This window comes from Osmia bicornis, chromosome 16 (genome assembly GCF_907164935.1).
Source record: "Osmia bicornis bicornis chromosome 16, iOsmBic2.1, whole genome shotgun sequence".
Taxonomy (NCBI): domain Eukaryota; kingdom Metazoa; phylum Arthropoda; class Insecta; order Hymenoptera; family Megachilidae; genus Osmia; species Osmia bicornis.
The window spans coordinates 1,753,999-1,775,727 of NC_060231.1; the positions used below are offsets into that span (position 1 = coordinate 1,753,999).

The 21,729-nt window shown below is 32.8% G+C and overlaps 2 protein-coding genes across 10 annotated transcripts in view; both read right to left on the reverse strand.

Annotated features, from left to right (window-relative positions):
- Positions 1–1,512, reverse strand: part of LOC114881749 (uridine phosphorylase 1) — a 73,097-nt gene extending 71,585 nt beyond the window's left edge. The window contains exon 1 of the mRNA XM_046289262.1: positions 1,304–1,512. Within this exon, the coding sequence (XP_046145218.1) occupies positions 1,304–1,338 (35 nt within the window). The 5' untranslated portion in view covers positions 1,339–1,512. The remainder of the gene's footprint in view (positions 1–1,303) is intronic.
- A 2,885-nt stretch (positions 1,513–4,397) lies between these two features.
- Positions 4,398–21,729, reverse strand: part of LOC114880218 (guanine nucleotide-binding protein G(q) subunit alpha) — a 57,259-nt gene continuing 39,927 nt past the window's right edge. Inside the window, exons 1-9 of one of the 9 annotated variants that reach the window (XM_029195989.2) lie at positions 14,151–14,178; positions 13,885–14,069; positions 12,453–12,607; positions 11,572–11,700; positions 10,629–10,758; positions 10,397–10,550; positions 10,032–10,139; positions 6,462–6,569; positions 4,398–4,715 (exon numbers count right to left, since the gene is read on the reverse strand). In XM_029195989.2, coding sequence (XP_029051822.1) covers positions 4,633–4,715; positions 6,462–6,569; positions 10,032–10,139; positions 10,397–10,550; positions 10,629–10,758; positions 11,572–11,700; positions 12,453–12,607; positions 13,885–14,069; positions 14,151–14,163 — 1,065 coding nt within the window. In that variant the 5' untranslated portion in view covers positions 14,164–14,178 and the 3' untranslated portion in view covers positions 4,398–4,632. Of the gene's footprint in view, positions 4,716–5,883; positions 6,124–6,461; positions 6,570–10,031; positions 10,140–10,396; positions 10,551–10,628; positions 10,759–11,571; positions 11,701–12,113; positions 12,243–12,452; positions 12,608–13,884; positions 14,070–14,150; positions 14,179–21,729 lie in introns of those variants that run through there. The other 8 variants (XM_029195987.2, XM_029195988.2, XM_029195994.2 and 5 more) reach the window with 8 other exon arrangements.

The window sequence follows — 21,729 nt, forward strand, 5'->3', positions numbered from 1 at the left end:
GCAGAACTATTTTGCTTTCTAACTAATAAAAAAATCTGTACTGTAACTTTTCATGAAAAAAAAGATCTACTCTGTTCTTGAATTTTCAAATAAATTAAACTGAAAGAGTTGAAAAAAATATAAATAATTTCTTAAAAACTGAGACTGGTGTAGAAAAAGGTTTAGATTCGTAATCAGCGCATGAAATCCTAAAAGAAATGCATGGTAGATATCGGAACACATAAAATGTGTTACAGAGTGTAATTGATAGGATTAAATACTCAAGAAGATTAGATACCTAGTGACATTGCTGAAGCAACGATACAGAACATTATTTTTGTCAGTAAAAGCAGTAGAATGTTCACACGTAATTTAATTTAGTAAATTCAGATTATGGAGCGGATACAAGGTCATTTAGTACCTTACTTGATCATTTAAAGTGCCTTTCTATTTTATATACAATTTTTCAAGCATCTGACTCATTTTCATAAATTTGTCTTTTAGATTGACACAAAGGTGCTTAATTTGTGAAGGAAGAAATGGAGCACACGCGTGGATACGATCCGTGGTTATATCACATCGATCCATTGCGTTGCTAACGAATAATAGTCGAGCAAACGCGCAGTCAAACTCACGTGTTTTATTTGCGCTTGCTTCCGACGAAATTTTCTTTCTGAAATGTTTTAATTCTTCCAACGACACTTCCCTCTCCATTTTATCTGTCACGTTACTCTAGTTTCATTTTTTCAATCATATAATTGTCATAAGTACTAATAAATATTATTAGTGTTAATATTTCTTAATAAAAATAACTCTAATCATCTTGCATTCTTAATAAATTTTGTAACAGCATAAATACGATTTTACACATGTATATTTGAGGTAGGAATTGATTTACGAAACGCTTATCCCATAAAATGATATTTTTGTACTTTTTTCTTGTTCAAAGAACTTGATTTACGTTGACATCGCGAACAAAGACTGCTTTCGAATAGAATACTTCTTATTCACAAAATCAATGTTTCCAGTAGTCACAAGTCGAAATCACATTCGTGTTACGTACACTTGTAGCTTGTGCATCGATCTCGTGAAGTTTCAATAACAACGATAAATCTTTTAAACTCAAACTTAAGCGCGAACAACTTGTTATTAATAATAAACAACTGAAATGAAATATTCCCGAATAATACGATGTCATTTCGTGAAATACACTAGGATCGTGACCAAACCCCTTTTTTTGCGAACGCCGTATCATGGAGAGAAAAGGTCGCAGGGTTGAAATTTAAACGCAGAAAATATAATTGGAAGTGACAGAAACACTCACTCGTCCAGTTCCTCATCCTCCAAAAGAAGACTCATCTTCTTTTCACTTGAGAGACTTTTTTGTAATCACTACACAAGCCGATTTCTATGTCGAACCTCGATTCTCTTTACTAAAGGGGTGTAGTCCTTACGATGATCCTCCGCAGGACTACCGTCGCAAAAATGATATCACGGTGGTATACATTAGGCGCGCGCGCGCGCGCTTTCTCACCGCTCTAGACATCTGTTTCTCAGTGGCGACATTTTCGCCTTAATCTGGCAGAATTCCGTTTGGAAATGCACCGCTAGGTGGCTGACTTCCTTCCGTTGGTCTATATTCTACATTGTGCGTTCTCATTCCGATGCGCATACCACGGCCCGTAACAGAAAAATGGCGCGTACTCTACTAATATTTGAATTCGTAAATTGAGATTCTTAGTACAATGTACTAGTTAAGCATTTAGAAAATTTAGATGAACTTAGGTGATATTTAAATAAAATAATAAGAAAAATAAAGCAGTATTTTATGTTCTTTTATAAAAATGGTTAATTGAATCTATGTCACAATACATATCTACAGACTGTGATTGGTATCAAAGACTGCGACTAAATATTAATATATTAAATTATGAGTAGTAATGTTATAAATTATACGCATATTATAAATTTTGTAAAATACTTGTACTTACTTTTTTATTTTCATTTGTTTATACAGGTAATTACACACTTTTGGATAATTTTGTTAATTGTTCATTAAACCATTGTGCATAGAAATGTGTATTATTATATTTATTTCCTCGACAATTTTCATGTCCTATATACATTAGTATAGATTCAATTCTGTGTGTAACTGTATATAAATTGTACAAGAGTGTAAACATAAACAATTTTGCAATTTTCAAAGAGCGTACAAAAATATTTTGTATGTTTTTTTTATCTTTCTCCATTTTCTTTATTGCAATTTTATATGAATCTTTGATGGAAAATTTAGTTAATAAGGTAAAATAAAGGTTCTTAATTAAGTTGAATGGGCATATCATTATTAAATGAAAATACATTTCAATTTCTTTTTTTTCAATTATATTTATTAAATATAATTTTTACATGATGAAAGCAAAAGGTAACTTAATGAAACGTGGTCTTCTGAGAGATAATAGAAATAGGATTAGGAATTAGTGTTTTAATCAAAGATTAACATATTTTTAGAGGTGAACTTACGAGGTGAATGTTGTAAGATGCACCAATGTTACTGTCACAAACTGTGTTTATTTTTATCATTAATGTGTATTATTTATTATAAATAAGTTAGAAACATTGATTTCATTTTGGGCTTGGTAGGTGTTTACATTTTATACACACAAAAAGAATACCCAACGTATTATGCTTTCAGAAATGTGTATACTTTTGACAAAAAATGGTTTACAAATGAGCTATAGCCACAAATTTGCGCGTCATTCGCTCGTTTTCGATTCAGGCGAAAGAAAGCCTGTTTGTTTCAACCAATTATCTATCTTCTATTAAAATGTTTCACACATGATGCACACACGCCACACATTTACATTCTCCCTCTCCCTCACGCGCACGCACACACATACACATGCACTCACGCTACCATACGTTTTTCATTACCGTCGTTTTGCATTTCTAGTACATATTTATTTCCTCTCCTTCGCTACCAGTCGTACACTTGAATCACACACACTCCCACTGGAAACCAAGCAATATTAATATTAATTTTTAATATTATTATTTTTATTATTATTATTACTAATATTATTATTATTATTTATTATTATTATTCAATATTATTTGTTATTATCTCTTAATATTATATTTTATCCAATGTATTTATATATTTTTTTATTCTTTCATATAAACTCAGTGTTTCAACCACAGTAGGTATGACATATGCTGCCCAGTGTGCGTGCAGTGTCAGCAGGATCAGAGTTGGACGTTCAGGTAGTACAAGTCCAAACGCCGCACTCTTAATTTTATCAATCTGTCTAACACCGTAAAAGTTTATCGTGCAAGTACTCCCTAGATTCGTGCGAAGCAGTTTGTACCATCTTCTTACAAATGTTCACGCTCGATGGAACATTAAAAGATGGTAGAAACGACAAACAGTCGAACCAGTAGAGAATACAAGCAATGGGCAGCGCGCTAGCCAGCATGAGCGAGCGCAGGCAGTGAGCAGTTCATACATACGTACACTGTTAACATGGATACAATGCGAGCGAGGAACATATTATGTTCTTGAAACATGTCCCTTGCAACACGATACTGTGCCAACAAGCGAGGACCGGATAAAAGAAAAGCCACCGTTACGATTAAAAGTTTTCTGTTAATTTTTAATCGTAACCGAAAATTTTATTATTGTTATGGCATTAAATCACAGTCCTCACATTCTGTGCACAGCTTATGAGGACATTCGGCAGCAGAAGAACCTTCTGCAACCTCCCGCCTCCTAATTACCTAAATGTTCCATCAAACAGATGTTTGCTAAAAGGTTATTGATATTGAAGGGTGATAAACTTTTCTTCTTGCTGGTTTCATGTTGCCCACAACCCCCTTCCCTCCCCCTTCCCTCAACCCTATCTCTCACCCTTTATCTCTGGCGCTACCTTATGTTTCAGTTTATATTTAATTTATAACAATATTTTTACGATGAATTATGAATTTGAGTCGCATGCAGAAAAAACTTTTATTCGCTTCTGGCACAGATAAAAAAACACTTTGGCTTTTGCATCTAAGAAAGGATTGCAATAAAAACACCACACTAGTAAATGGCACTAGAATTGCTCTCACTTGTGTCACTGACTACTTGTGATTAAAAAGCGTTTGTCCTTCTTCGCTTCAGTTTCTTGCTGAGATCTCTCAATTTGAGATAAACACTTGGACAGACATTGTATGGCATGGCTGCACTCTATCTTATACGTTTATTTATATGTTGCTCGTGATATTGTTATATAAAAATCAGATGATTATGCAGTCAGCCAGGCATGATTGACTAAACTAATCTATAAAAAGGTAACAAATTCAACAAATAGAGTACGAAACTAAATCAATTTGTTGGTATTGACAGTGAAAAGGTTAGGAAAGAACGTATAACGCTCAGATTTAGGTCCATATTTGTTCATCGCTGTTACCTCCGTCATAAATTTTACTAATTAGTTGGTACACTTGTAATGGAGCAGCAACAGTACGTTGATGGCACCACAAAATTACTGTTTACTTTCTGCTTTTTTTTTTTTCGTCTCTTCTTCATTTGTAACTTGACAGAATTCACACTAATACCTTGGTCAGGGTATAAGAAAAATTTTTAAATCCATCTTGAGTGTTATATATTGTCATCTAAACCAAATTGTACTCTTTTAAGTTTGACTGGAGAATGGTGTCTTTCACTGCTGCAAATACAAATCTGATGTTTTCAGTATCTGTAAAGGGAGAAAAGTATTTTAAGTATTTATAATTTATGGATGCATGTATTATTTCATTAACAATACAAATAACATGCTAAGACCATTAGTGTAACTAAGATCTTTTTCTGAAGGAGGCTAGGTCCCTTAGAAATTTTTGAATTTGAAAATGTTAAAACTTTAAAATCATAGAATCATAGAATTTGAAAATATTCAGAACGCCAGTTCCCAACCCTACCTAGTTACACCAATGGTTAACACATTAATGAGTTAATTAAGCAGAAAGCATAGTTAGTAATTTTATGATCTGAAGAAATGTGAGAAAAACACACACTTACCTTTAGTAAAAAAAATCAGAATAAACTGAAGTTTGACACACATGCAACATGCAATTTCCGTCTTTTTGTAAAATTTACAACATTAATATATGTATACATATAATGGAATATAGTTTATTTTATAAGAATCATTAAAAGAATTAGTTGTATCGCATAACACTGTATTTACATTAAATAATCAAAGCACAAAAATTTATGACAATTTTGCTTATCTTTGTAATTGGAATATTTGAAATAATAAATTGTACAAGTTTTAATAGACTGCAGAGATTTTATAAAACATGTATAAAAGAAAAGAAAGCTCTATGCAAGGTAATGCATTTTGTTCAAACTATAATTTTGCAGAAATATCAAATGCCTTTGAATTATTGAGATAGGTTCCACACTCCCACAAATATGAAATACATTATTTATTGATATATTCAACTGTGCTTTATTAAACAAAATAAGAAATCAAACAGATCTATTAATGAAAGAATCTATTGTTGTTAACAGTTTCCTGAGCAGAAGATAATTACAATTTAATGAAATTTAGAGATTTAAGAAATTATGGAATTACATTTAACTGTATGCAAACAAATATGGTTTGTATGATCCATGCATTAAAACTTTGTGCAGAATATAGTATTCCTTTCGATAACAGTGAATTTCTTCCAAATAACATTAATCGGACTACTAAAACAATATCATTGAATTTGTAACGCTAATGAAACTAAACAACTGTTTCTTCCATTTTCCCCTTTTTTTACTCGTTATGATGAATTTTATTCGAAATTTTTATGTACGAGTTAGGTTATACAGGGGAAAAACATTGGCAGTCTTAATATTTTACACAGGAAATAAGCTAATCCATTTTTACTATTGATTTATCAACGTCTGATTAAACATGAACAATGATCTTGTAAAAAATCTGTGTAAGCTCGCAACAAAAGAAATATAATGCGTGTAACGTTATATCCAAAGATCACATATGTATATAAATTCGAAACATTGTCTCGAATCATATTAGGCAAGATTAAATTCTTTAAGCGCACTTTGCATAATCGTATCTTTAACGGCACAGAATACAAGCTTGATATTTTCTGTGTCTAATGAATAATCCCATAAACGCAGCATGCAATAATAAACAACATAACAATATTAATAAATATCCATTTTGAACATGGAAAATCAACTTAATACATTAGAATGTAAGTACAATTTTGTTATAATAAAATTTGTCATACATGGTAGTTATTAAATTACATAAACATATTTACAAGCTTCAAACGTTCTAAAATAAGTTGATTCTCCTACATTAAATATTATAATAGTTACGCACCTTTTGTTAGGACATAGAGGCAACATGCATGTAACTTTATACAACATATACAATTAAAAAAGCAGAAATCAAATGCGCATTAGCATCAAATTACTAGCAGTCTACCTGTGGCACATGTAAAATGTGAATAAATGATCTTCTCAGTGTCTGGATTCAAGTCGACAAACATCCTTAAAATGAATTCTCTAGCAGTTGAGGCATTTCTCTGTGGGCCTGTGAAATATACAAAGCAAGCATATAAATCGGCATTACTTTAATTCATATTTACTCAAGCACATACCATAAGTGTTTCTTTATTACAATTACAAATGATCAGTGGGACATTATTTTAGAAGTTGATTAATTTTTATATCAGTTATTACATTACCTATAAAAATACAAAAGGAAGTCATAGCTATAAATTAAAAAGTTATGTTTCTATATTATTTAAGAAAACGAGGAGAGAACGATGAATGCTGAAACTGATGATGTAAAAATTTCCTCCTATCTACTTTACCAAACCAGTACTGTCCTTTTTATTTAAATCCAATAAATGTTAAAGATCGAATTACCGAATTAGATTCTATTAACTTCCAAAGAAACCTTTAAAAAAACTGTACCAATCAAATAAATACCTTATATAAGAATGACAAATATAGATAGATATTACATAATTCTGGATATTTTAAAAAAATTTGGCTAAATCTAATTAACTCATTTACAATTGGAAACACAGATTTTATCCTAACTCTGTATTATTTATTATAAACAAGATTATATAGTATCGTACAAAAATATTAGTTTTTTTTTTTTAAACCTCATTCAGTCCTTAACTATTATAACTGTACTGATAAAATAATTTCTACAATTTTGTTCCGCTTTTCAGGCAATTGATGAATTCAATGATGCATTTGTCAACTTTTTCAATGCATCAAAATGCACACAGATAATACTGAAAAGATTGCAATCTGTTGGGACCAAATCTGATGAATACATTACAACAAAACTTTTCAACCTAGACTGGAAATCTGTTCTTTATGATTCACGCGACATGAAGCCAAACATTGTCATGAAGCAGAATAATTTTCCTAGAACCTCTTCCTATATATGGCCTCTTGTGTCTCAATTCGTTACTTAACCATTTCATTACTAAAATACTAATAACATTCTTCCATAAAGGATAAACTTATTAACTTAATCGTGACATTCTGAAGAGTAGTGAAATGAATTCACATAGTAATCTGATATAAAAATTCCAAATTTTATCTTTTATATTCACTGTGAATGTAAATGTGAATCATCTGCGATGATCATCCAAAGTGAAATGGTGTCAATTTGGAATTATGTAAATGACCATATGAGAATTAGTGACAGAATAATGCTACAAAAGTACAGTAAAGATGAGACATTATATTTGAACTCAAGCAAGGAATCTCACTGCATGGCTAAATTTCAGTCATAAAAATCTCCTATGACAAATTCATGAAATATAATTCTTGCAAAAGAGGGACAAGGAAATAGGAAATGAATAGTAAAATTAAAATATGTATTAGGAACGATTTAACCAAGGAACTGGTTTAGGCCAGAGGTCAGCAACCTTTAAACTAAAAAGGGCATCCCAAGTAACTAGCTTGTGACAAATAACACTTTATCTTAATTTTGCTAGAGAAAAGTTGTAAACTCAGCATATTTATTTTAAACAAATCTATTAATTCAAAATTCTACTTACAAACTTAAGTATGTACTTAAAAAAAAAGTATTAATGTGATAGTTGGCACTCAAGATATTCAGCTCTTATTTATTATAATCTAGTACAGAGTTGAAATTTCTGGATTTTAAACAGTGGTCTAAATCAGAATTTGTTGATACTTGGATTTCAAATTCTTCATATTTTAAAAAAGAGATTCACATAAATATGTCAGAAAGTATTTTAAAATCTTTTAAACAGCACACCACTGGTTTGTTGTACAAAGAATTGTTTTTTAGACATATCTGGCCCAGTGCGGGGCACTTAAAAAATGCCTTATTGAGAAGTACTTCAGTACTTGCAAACCTGCTGTTGCTGACCCCTGGTTCAGATAATTAGATAAAAAGACCTTCTAAAGGAGTTTTGAAGCACTCTCTTCTCATGATGAGCGTGATACCAGTCTTTTTCATGAGTTTTAAGCAATTTGGTACCCTAAGTACTCTGTGTGCCTCAAAAGAAGGCACCTGGGACAAACAAGGCCAGAAGAGGGATCTTTGTACACATTGTTGACTTCCTCATTTAACACAAGTCTAAATACCGATAATAAGCTACAGCTGAAAGTAAGTACATGTGAGCTTTCTTCAGGGTACCGACAGTGCGTCAAAGCACTAGTAAATACTGTAAGTATCAAAAGGTAATCAGTTTTCAAATAATATTTACAAAAATCAATTCTTTAACACATTCAGAATGACAAACAAAATTCACAAAAAGACTGCTGCTGCCGACTACATGACTCAAGGGATGATTCTTAACCTCCAAACATCAACCAAAGTAACTGAATTTCTCCAAAATATTTCTTACAAATTAAAACCGGTTCTATACAGATTGTAAGTTGCAAGAGATGTAAGAATTGCTATGAAATGTTTTGTAAAAAAAAAAAGAAATTGCAGAAAGGGGTACGAATTTTTATGAAATTCGTGATCAAATCTTGATCAAATCTGATCAAGTTAACATACCAAACTTGGCATCCACAAAATTACGTACATTTTGAAAATCGTTTCTTGCTTTCTATTCTGTTTTATTAAATTTCTTCTATATATTCAGAACTGTAGCAATTAAAAGGATACAAGGATATCTTCTAGATTTAGCATTTCTAAAACTTTGGGTACCTTTTGATATCTACTTATTGCTCTATGCTTCTGATACCATGATATTTTGTCGTTAGATACTGATACCACTCAGCATCATAACTAGTGATGGAGAGTCTTTAGCAAATTTTCAATTAACCTTTTCGCTACCACGCGAATTTTTGAACTTGCACCAGTGGGACACGAGACAAATTTCATATTAAAAATTTTATAATGGCAAAGAACTGCGAAATATATTAAAATAACGGTACAATCTTGCCAATAGCACATTTTTCTTAGTGGTGGTCACCCGTGACCACCGTGGCCCAAATGAAAAGACAAGCGCCGGTCCCATGGGACCACCGTGGCAGCGAAAGGGTTAATTCAAGTATGCTTAGGTTTTGAATCATTGCATTTCATTTTATTTGAACCTCGAAAGTCTTGAAAATATTGAAACTTAAAGTATCCACAAATTTGGGTTTTGCGGTAGCCAGAAAGACAGTTGTCTTACACTAGCATTTCTACTGACACGTTTTTTATACTATGAATTTGAAAATCGTTCTTTCGTCTTTAGGCCACTACCAAGCTAAATTCATGAATGGTCTCAGTTTCAACTATCTGAAGATTTTCAATACTATAGTATATTTATATTTGAAGTGCTTCGCAGACCATCATTACCTAAACTCTGTATATTGAATAACAGTATCACGCCTATACTTCATTAATCCCTTCAACTGATTCTATAATAGGACAAGGGTTAAGCTTTTAGGGGAATGCAATTAGAACTTTGCAAATCATAATTACTGGCTCGAGGTTTTACTGGAAATTTGTCTACAAAACATCTACGATATCTCTGTCAGGATGTGTTGTACTTGAACAGACCTGTCGCCGCCGTGAAATGAGAGTAGCACATGCGGTCAGGATCAGGATTCGCACTAAGATAGACCTTTAAGATGAATTCCCTGGCTGGTACATCTTGCTGTTTAGGGCCTATACCATAAAACTAATTCGTTTACTAATAATAAAATGAATAATACATTCGAAGAAAATAATGCAAAATAATTATAGAATTTGATCCTCTGAATGATCATTGATACTTTTATTCTAAAATCTCAAATGGTATGTACCTTTTAAGGAGATACAAGTATCTATCAATAATTATTATTGACTTGAAGGTTGTTTGAATTAAATTATTAATACAGTGTCAATTTCATGAATAAATTGATTATGAAAATAAATGTACTCACCATCGTATTCAGGAAAATAGTCAACAAGATGGGAATACATAATCTTCTCTTCAAGCAGATCTTTTTTGTTTAGGAACAAAATGACTGAGGAGTGTTGAAACCAAGGATATGTGATGATTGTTTTGAACAGTGCCTTACTTTCCTCCATTCGATTCTAAAAATGAATAATAGTCATTTATAAATACAATTATATCTTAACGTATGATTATAATCACACTGTGATCATATTTACCTCGTTCTCCGACTCAAACAAAATTTGATCATATTCGCTTAAGGCTACTAAGAAGATTATAGAAGTAACATTTTCGAAACAGTGAATCCACTTTCTTCTTTCTGATCTCTGTCCACCAACATCTACCATCCTGTAAAGTACATTGATATAACATTGTTTAGTACTTAATGGTATTTTAAAAATATTTTTTCACTACCAAACAGACAACTTGCAAGTATTAAATACAATATATCTACTACTATCTTACATATTACTACTTAAAGTACTAAAACAGTTACCAATTTAGTAAAGTGGCATCTATAATACTCTGTAACTACAGGGTGTCCCAGAACTGGGGAAGGACCCGTGGAGGGATGATTGCTGAGGTCATTCTAAACAACTTTTTCCTTTGCCAAAAATGTTGGTTATTAACGAAAAACACTGGCCAATCAGAGCGCGCCTTTAGCGCGGGCCGAACCGAAGGCGCGCTCTGATTGGCCAGTGTTTTTCGTTAATAATTCGAAAACGAAGCATTAACCAACATTTTAGCAAAGGAAAAAGTTGTTTAGAATGACCTCAGCAATCATCCCTCCAGTTCTGGGACACCCTGTATAATTGCATGGGAAACATGCAAGCAATAAGCTACTTCAAGCGAAAGAATAGTATAAATTTGAAGGGGAGAAAGAAAAAAAATGAAAGGAACGTAAGATAAATCTGGTGTAATATCACAATCTTATTTCTCAAAAAGTAATCATTTCTAAATTCATAGTACACGCAATACAAGTACACCATTATACAATCACATCATGCTAGGTATAAATATAATCAAATGGCACTAAAACCAAGTGTAAAAATAATAATATATATATATTTCGGTACTTTAATTCATTACTCCGAGTTAGTAGTTAAGTGACTACTGATTACTAACAGTAGAACTAAATTGAAGTAACAAGTGTGTTAGTACCTAAATATGATGGAGTCCAGATCAAACGGATATTCTATAATGCCAGTTGTGGGAGCTCGGGCCCGAAGAATGTCTTGTTCGGTAGGAAGGAAGTCGGGCTTTTCGATACGTTCTAGATCACTAAGATAACTGCAAAACAAACGAAGCCACATTCTGGTAGTGTACATGCCATGCATGTATTAAAAGGCGATTAAGAGGAGAAGGGGGAAATGATGAAATATATCATGAAACAGCTCACGTATGAGCATCGCTCCTGTCTGTAAGAATTTTTCATAAGGTTTATCGATTCGCTGTTCCATTGATTTGCTTTCGTCGCTTTTCGTTTAGAGTGAAAGAGAAATGATCAATGGAACGCTAGCGAAAAGTGAGGTTATAGAAAAATAAAGAGATAGATAAAACGGGGGGGTGACGAATGTCATGCATGAAAGTGATGAAAATTGGTGAGTAACAGAGTATATGCAGACACGATGCAGAAAGAATCCGATGTAAGTAGATCGCAGGCACAGGCAGCTTCTTCCTTTCTTTGCAACGACGAGACGTACCTAAATCGGATCTCTTCCAAGTCAAAAGGATATTCAATTATACCGGTAGTGGGCACTCTCACGCGAAGAATGTCCTGTTCTGTGGGGAGGTAGTTTGGTGCCGCGACTCGATCTATCTCCATTAAGTAACTGAAACATCATATTCTCAATACCTGATACGCAAGAGGAAGCACAGCACGTTCCCAAAAACGAAGCTACGCAAAAAGTATAATGAGTGTGTGTGACTGAATAAATCGAGATGGTGTAAATTAACATGTTCTATGAGAAAGTTATATCGGTCAACTGGAATCGAACAATTTCAAAATGTAAGGGTGTTACTCCGCGAGCGGAGTGACTTACTATTTAGCGGAGTCTGTGAGCTGATATTCTCGCCTGCGATCGTAACACTCCTGGATGCCAGCGTCTGCCCACAAATCCTTGATTGCTTCTACGTATGGACTCTCAAACGCTGTGACCGTTTCGAAATCTACGCTCCGTACAAGTTCTGCCTTTTCCTACGATCGAATTCAAAAATCAGAATCATAATTGTCACGTGACTGTCAACCAGTACATCTTTAAGTTACTATGTCAAAAAATTCTAAAGTTTGGAATACATTACGAGGCTGTACTTTACTTTAGGGGACCCAAAATTTTGGACCCTTTTTTTTTTAATTTATAGTTTTTGATGTGTAGAATCCAAAAATGATTCTGTACATTTTGGGCGGAACTGCTATTGTAAACATAAATTCTCCCCTTTCAATTTTTATAGGTTATCGTTACGTGATGACGATTTAATGATTTTTGTCGATGATGAGTTAATGATTTTTCATAATGATAATTTAATGATTTTTCTATGATGATGATTGAATAATTTTTGTTGATGATAATTTAATGAGTTTTCATCATTATATAATAATTTAGTAATTTTTTCAGATTATGATTTTTTATCATTATATAATGATGATCTAATGATTTTTTATGATAATGTTCTGATGATTTTTCGTGGTAACGATTTAATGACTTCGCATGATAATGGTTTAATGATTTATCATAATGATAGTTTAATGATTTTTCATAATAATGATTTCATAATTTTTCATGATAATGAATCAATAATTTTTTACAATGATGATTTTTCATCATTATGTAAGAAATATCTAATGCTCTTTGATGATAATGGTTTGATGATTTTTCATTATGATGATTTAATGATTTCATAATTTATGATAGATATAATGATTTTTCATAATGATGATTTAATGACATTTCATCAATCTGTGATGATGATTTTAAAATTTCCAAGCTTTGGAATCCAACATAATTTTGTAAATCTTGCATCCAATTGCTATTACAAATCTCTTTTTATATTTTTTATATCACTAAACAGGACCGACCCTGGGCCTAGGCAGACTAAGCGGCCGCCTAGGGCCCCCATAAGACGATTTTGCGTCTAAGAATGCAAGAAGAGTAATGTTTACTTGAATATTAATCGATGTAAATGCAAATCTAAATTAGTTATACAAGTTTTAATGTTAATTTTATACATTTTATTTGAGGTACTTTTTTTGTCATATATGTGAAGGGGTCCTTTGAATTAAATTATTAAAATAGATATTTGCTCCATATTTTTTCTTCAATAGTAGGTATATGTAGATCATTATTTGTGTTTGCGATCAAATGTCATTTAATTTTATTTGAAATAAATTTCAATTCTAGACCTTCCACGGTTCGATAACCTCGGGTCCCGGAAATTCTAATCCGTTCCTGAAGTCAACAAGATGAAAGTACTCACTATATTCGAAGATTCCCCGTACTGGATTTTGAGAAGTTCCATGGCTCGGATCATGGACTGCATGGCCATGAAAATGTTTTGATAGACGAGTTTGATGAACCCCCTCTTGTCGTCGTCCGAGTAACCAGAGCCGTGAATGATTCTCATCTGTTTGATGAAGGTGGATTTGCCGGATTCACCAGTACCTGTAACATAGTTCGTACATCATTAAGTTTTCTGGGTTACTTGCGCGCTACCGATTGGACTTGATTGATTAATGAATTTACGAGTTTCATTCATACACCGGGAGATTCTATTGCATTAAGTGTCTGTTATTGCCAGTCAGCTTGCCTTGCAACTTCTTATTAGGAAGTGCAACCGTAGAGTAGTGTCAAACATGAATATATTCTCGTGTTTGGCTCGACCGAAACTGTTAATTAATAAAACGAGAGGCTCGTACAACGTTCGGTAATTAATACGTAAATTTAATTATTCGTTTGCAGCTGTAACTCATTAACTGCCTCGCTGCCAGTAGCGGGAAACGTAATTAGTCATTTGAAACGTGACCAAACGTTTCTACCTCCTTGAAAACGGAAACGGAGCCAAAGATTGCTATAAAAATTCGATTACAATGGAGACGGGGTAACTTGGTCAGATTGTATGTCATGTTTGTTTATGTTGGCCGCAAAAATTCGTGGAACAGAAAATCAATGATAAAACGAATTAGAAACGACTGTACGGTATGCGCATCATTGAAGAATGACGGTCTACCCAAAGCGCAGCTCAAATTAACGGATCTAAACCGACCACCGCTGACTACGTTCGACAATTTTCGTACAACTGCTCGGTCTTTTCCGACTCGCCGGCGGAAAGACACGAACACCTACGATGCGAAAAACCGAGCCACCAAGCAGAAATGGAAACAGACAGCAACCTCAGGAACGTATCACATTAAGTATCAAAGGGTGCAATTTGATATTTCCATGAGAAATTAGACAACGATATACTGCAATTGCACAAGCTTTTGAAAAGTCACTATAATCATTTTTATGACGTACGAAACGATTAATCCTTCATCTGTGGTGCACATTGACAATGAGACACGCCAATATAATAACACACTAGCTGTGAATAAATATTGAAAATCATGAAAAATAATTTAAAAAAAAAAATAAATATTGAAAATTATCATTGGAAACAGAATAGACTGTAGTATAACAATATATGTCAAATTATGGGAACTTGATTGGCTTTATAGAAGCTTTTTGCAGTGAAAAAGTAAAATTCGTTTGAACGTAAAAGATGAAAGAAAAAAGAACTAAAACACTAGAATCTAGTAACAGTAATCGAGTATATAATAATGCGTTTATAACCGGCAGTATCCCCTGTCGTAACTAATACAATTTCTTTCCTTCTTTCTCGCTAATAATAACATCGACATTAAATAGGTTGCAAGCCGATTAATTCGACCCTTATCGGATCATACGCTCGGAAGTGTGCAAATTAATTTTTTCCGCAACGAGTCGCCTGATAAGTTACAAATTGTCAATCATATGATCATATAAAACGTTTCTTTTGTCGCATAAGGTGCATGGTTAATTCTAATTTGTTTAATTTTGTAGAAAAATATTTTTTGGTTTCTTTTTTCAAAATAGACGATGTTATTAAAAAGACAGTGTTTGTTAAATAAAGTCAATAATTTTTGTCCCATCACTATTTGATAATTCTGAGACTAAGATTTTATGGCTCTAAAATTTCGAAATTCCAAAACTTTAAGATTTTCAGGTTTTTTTTAATTCTAAAATTCTTAAATTCTAAATTCCAGCATCCTAGAATTCTGAAATCCTCAAATTCTGAAAATTCGAAAATTCCAAAATTCCAAAGCTAACATTTAAAAATTCCAAAATTCTAAAACTCTGAGATTTTAAATTTCAGCATCCCAGATTTTTGAAATTCTTAAATTCTAAAACTTTAAGATTTAAAAATTCGAAAATTATGAAATTTCAAATTTTAAAATTACTGAATTTCAAAATTCCAAATTTCTAAAATTCTCTTAAAATTTTATTTCGGTAGTAACAAATATTTTTGCCAAAATGCAGTATTTAATGCCACTAAGAACATCCACTTTTATTAAAATCTCTCCTAACAACATTTTGTTATCTAAATTTATGCAGTCCTACACACAATGATATTTTTGTACCATGAAATTATAATAAAAGAAATTAAATTAGAATAGTATTAAACATTTGGCACTTGGAAATGAAATGAAATAAAGAAAGTTAAGTGTTATTGATTTAATTCTTATTTCGTACACACAGAAATTTTAAGCCTAGAGTACTTAGCAATCAAAGGGTTAAGGATGGAAAAATAATAAAATTTTTAGGGGGTAATTTTTACAAACAACTCCCAAAACCTAATTTATAAATTTTTTTTAAAAAGAAAACTTTGTGTATAAAAGTTTCAAATTTTTCCTAAAATTTTTATAAATCTAACCCCTTGAGCGACGCCCTCCAAAAAAATTAAGAATAATGCTTTGTTAATTAATTATTATCTGTAAAAGTTTCAAGATGGTCTGATTGGTGGAACACGGTTCAACGAAAAGAATTGGGAAGTGGAAGAATGAAACAATTGAACGATAGCAGTTGCGTGTCGCTGTACGTTCCTGAACGCAATGTAGTGGTGGGGGAACGGTACACCGGCAACGAATCGGGGTAAAAGATGGAGTGATGACAAAAGAGGATGCGCAGGTGGCACGCACGAACGAACCACACTTGCGCGACAACACGGGGAGGGGGGAGGTACGGCGCCAACATCGCCCTCGTGAAATCATGAATGAAAACGAGCGAGCGGCCAGCACTGCTGCGTGCTATCTTACCACGACACACGAATTTCTTTTCGTCTCCCTTTCAAATACACACACTCCCTACTTCTGTTCCGTTCTTTTGTACAGTAACGCTGTTCCGCTTCGCTCCCTCTTTTATACGCGTCCTTGAGAAAAGACGAATCTCTCTTACCAACACGTCCTGCTGTTCTTCTCTGTACAACGCAACGTCCGAGGAAGGGAAATTTGTGTAACGGTGTGAATGACGGGCGTAGATCATTTTAAGAGGTTTATTTAGGCACCTATCTCGTTAACGACGCGAAAACTCGGATCATTAGGGTATTGCAATGAGATTTAATCGTTGCAGGATGTTGGGGCAATCCTGACCCGGGTCTAACTGAACATCACAGGGGTGAGGGGACTGGGTCGCTGGATCCACCTAATGCCCTCCAGAACTTCTAATTTTGAGGTGTCAGCGGTTACACTCATTGTCAGGCCCTCCAAACTCTACTCGTGTGAATTTGATGCGAATTTTAGTTCGTGCGTATTGGTACTAGGCGGCGGTGATGTCGCTTTTATGTGCATATCTTGTAAATTTTGCGCCCTGGTTAAGATTTCATGACGTCCTGTTCCCCTTAGAATTTTTGTTATGGCTTCTTTATTTGATAAAGTGATTGAATTTTTAGCGAATTAACTGATTATTAACAACTTTTCTTAACAATTTTCCAATGGTCTATTAATGTCTGCATAAATACTTAAATACATACAATATTTCCAGAATCACTCATAGGTTAGTGTATTATTTTAAAAGAATATTACTTTTAGTATTATCATTTTTCTTTTAATCACTTGTAGACTACTATGTTTAATTAATATGAATTTTTAAGGTTAGTATGTATGTATTAAGAGTATACTTTTACGATTAGTTTGACACCATACTGACTTCAATCTCTAATCTGATTGGTCTGTATTAGTGATGGGCGATACAGTATCGATATTTTTTAGTTCAAATATCAATATTTTGTATCGATATTTAACATGACGATATATTGCAGTATTGATACTAAATTTATGAATATCGAAATTTTGATACAATGTATGTACACTGACAATGAGTTGCATTGAACTTGTCGCAGTGAAGTTGGTTACAAATCGGCTCACCAACGCTGCGTGAATGCGTTAGTGAATTTGTAGCCAACTTCACTGCGACAAGTTCAATGCAACTCAGTGTACAATAAGGAGAAAATTAGATAGAAAAATATTTTGTAGCAAAAAGTTTCACTTATATATGTTTATTTATATGTATAGAATGTATGCAATATTGATCTCAATGTATAGTAATGCATAAGTTAATAAATAGTTATGTAAACGTAAATTAGATACAAACTGTTAACAGGAGATCTGTATATAGATTCTAAATAATCCTCGTAATGGATGCACGTCCAAAAAAATAAAAATATTAATTATAATAATATGTTTATCATATATAAAACAAATATTTGAATAAATAGTCAATTTTTTACTGAATTTCACTTCTAATTTAATATACCCAATCAATTATCCCAATTGATATATATCGATACTTTAGTTATCGATACGTATTGATATACAATATCGATATAATTCAGAAATATGCCGATCACTAGCCTGCATAGACAAGCATCAAAACGCTGTAAAAGAAACAAATCTAACCTAACACATGAAAAGCGCATCTAGATGAAGACATTTTAATTGTTCCGCCAAAATAAGCGCCATCTACGCGCATCCTTTTAGAGGCATCGACTTTGCTCATTGGATGAATTATGGGTAGAATCCAACATGACATCAAATTAACCTCAAAAGTATGTTAAAAATGCTCAGCTATAACTTTTGGATCGATTCCTAAAGTTAAAACTTATATTGCTGAATTTTCCTTTTCGAATACTATTAAAATACATAAAAAGAGTTAATAATTAAAAGTACCCTAAAGTAAAGTTCAGCCCTTTTGAATACTGGGAAAGTAATATGTATGTATTTAGCACGTCCACTGCGACCACCCGCCTAGCGCGAGAGCCTTTTATTATTCTTTTGTTCTCAACTAATCCTACAACGAACGTGTTGAAGGGATAATTTAGAGCTTAGAAAATAGAATGAAATTTAAATTGTTGCATATCTTAGCCATCTGCCATTAATCATTTAATATATACACTCCCTTCCATAAATCATCGGACACGTAAATATTAGCAACAAATTTCTGATATTTAAGCTATTATAATTTCGTGAAAGAAAATTGTACAATAATCCACCTGAATTTGTTTTAAAGCGTGAAGTCTATACTTTTAGAAAACCTTCTCGGTTTTTTTCTATGATATATTTACACCATCTAGTAGGGGGGAAAAGGAGCATAGGTTTTTTCGTCAGATTTTGCAAATTCAAGCGTCTCTACGAAGGGGGGAAAATTTTTTTCATCCCTGAATTCACTATAGATTCGAAGATTAAAGCTTCTCTTTTAAAATGATCCCTCGAAAATTACGGTACGATATTTTTTAGCCGTTCTATTCAACTTTGAAAAGGGCACGATAGAAAAAAATATTTTAGCTTGTTTGTACTTGATGAAAAATTCAATATTTTGAATAATGAAATTGTTTTTTATTTTTTTCAGTCAAAATGGTATTTAACAAATAAATAAAAAAGAAAAAGTGGAATTGGAATGATTCAATTCAATAAAAATCTAAAAGCATGGTAATATTCTCATCATTTAAAATTATGTATAAAAAGAATTAAGTTGGAATTAACTAATATTAAACACTCGCATTCAAATCAGGCTTCTCCAGTTCTCACCTTTCCTCGCAGGCATCAGCGGAGAGAATGATAATATAGCAAAAGGGGTGCCATATACATATTTGTATAGATCTGTGGCTCCCCACCACTTGCGTGTAAACGTTTACGCGGGAAATTTGAATTGATATTTATTTATTATTCATATTTCTCAGTTATACGCTAAATTTTATAATAGTTAATTATTGAAACTTACATTATTTCTTTTTCTAAAACCTTTTGCATATTAATACCGTCAAAATGAAATGTTTTCCAGGGAAACATGATTTGATCGTAAGTGTACTTATCAAACTGTTATTATAATATATTAGATGTACAAATTAATTCGGTGTCTCTATTAATTACATTTTCTTAATTACTATTTTAAAGTTGAATATTTTCCCGCGCTTTTGTGTATTTAATATAAAATAAAATATAATTAGAGCAGTAATTATTTTAATAATCAAAGTTACTATGACTTTATAAGAATAAATCTTCACATAAAAAAGAGAAAAGACACAAAATTGATTTGTATACCTAATATCTTATTGTTATACGTATGAAAATTAGACATATCTTATGATTTGTAAGTACAAAATAAAAATATTTGATAGTTGCAAGAATTCTTTTACAAATACAATTATCCTCAAATTATAATGAATTTATGAAGATTATACACTAGTTTTTTGCAATCCTGGTTAATTAGGCTTTCAAATTTTAGATCCAAAACATTTTGATTTACATGATATTTATAACAATTGTTGCAATGAATAGCATAACTAATGGTGGGGGGGGGGGGGGGGGGGGGGGGGGGGGGGGGGGGGGGGGGGGGGGGGGGGGGGGGGGTCAGAAGGGTTAGTTAACGTCTTTATTAAAAAGTTGAAAACTGTTTGAGAAAAGTTCAGAAAATGATGTTGGAAACAAACAAAAATGAAGAAAATTAGACTTATTATCACAGTACTAATAAAGTATGAAAAATTTTTTGACCTTCCTATCAATTATGGTCGCACCACGGATTGTCACGATATGTGTGGAAATTCTTAGATACTATTTTTACAAAAAACTTATCTAAAGAAATTTGTTCTGGATCCTTATTTGCAAACCGATTGTCAATGATTCGAACAGTATCAGCACTAAATGATGTCACGACATTCAGGAACAGCACGCGTTCCTCAGTGCCATGACATCAACCTCACTGCTTTTTAATACTTTAATTTACGACTCCGTCTTATCTCGGCCAAGCTGCACCTGTTACTCCAGATTCGAAGATGCTTCGCAGACGAGAAGTGTATAGCTGTGTTGCGTTTAATTTGCATGTATAGTCCACGCTGAAATATACCGTGGTGCTTGAGAAGGCGGATGGTTAAAGAATACGTGTTTGGCAACCATTGAGCTGCTCTCGAAGGATGAGAAGACTGATGATGAGCTCGAGTTGACACTCGGTTTCTAAGGTATTGATATTCTCAATTGACACCGCTGCTTTTTCAATATTATAAAACACGTCACACCTTACAGGGTTCTGCAGTTGAGTACAGTAGGTGCTCGTTAATTCCCTGCCATATAATCCCATATAATTCGTCTGCATTTGATTTTTTCATTTAAATAGCCAATGATTTGTATAATTGCACTGTAGAAATAAAAGAATGCTCGAGAAGATGTTTGTGTAATTAACACTCGATAATTCCCCGTTTCTTAGAAGTGCCTGGCTCAAGGGGTCGAAATTCGGGGAATTATCAAGCATTTACTGTACACTTCCAAAGCCCTAAAGTTTAGGACCTGAGCGCAAAAAATATTGGAAATATGATCTGCAATTTTCTTGATGATTGTAGTACAATAAGAAACAGGTCTGCTATATTTTATAATGTACATTTTAATTTTCCTTATAGATTTGTAATTTTTTAAATAAATTAAAAAATATTCGTGAAAATTGAGGGGCTTCAGATATTTTTGAGAGAAAAACCGATTTCGATCCAAACTGCACTACTGTACCTGACTATAGTACACTCTCGATATATTACCGATTATGGAGCAGTTCTTAAAATTGGCAATATAGAAAGAGCGTCTTCCGTAGGATAGTAAGGAAGTGTCACTAGTGGGTGCGAAAATCTGTGTGAACAGGTTCGGTAAAAGTAGAAGTTGTTATTGTGTGAAATGCTTGAAAGAATATACATACATAACATTTTTCATACATACATAACAAATTAAAGAAAAGAGAGAAAGACATTAACATTAGAAAAATGTAACTGTGC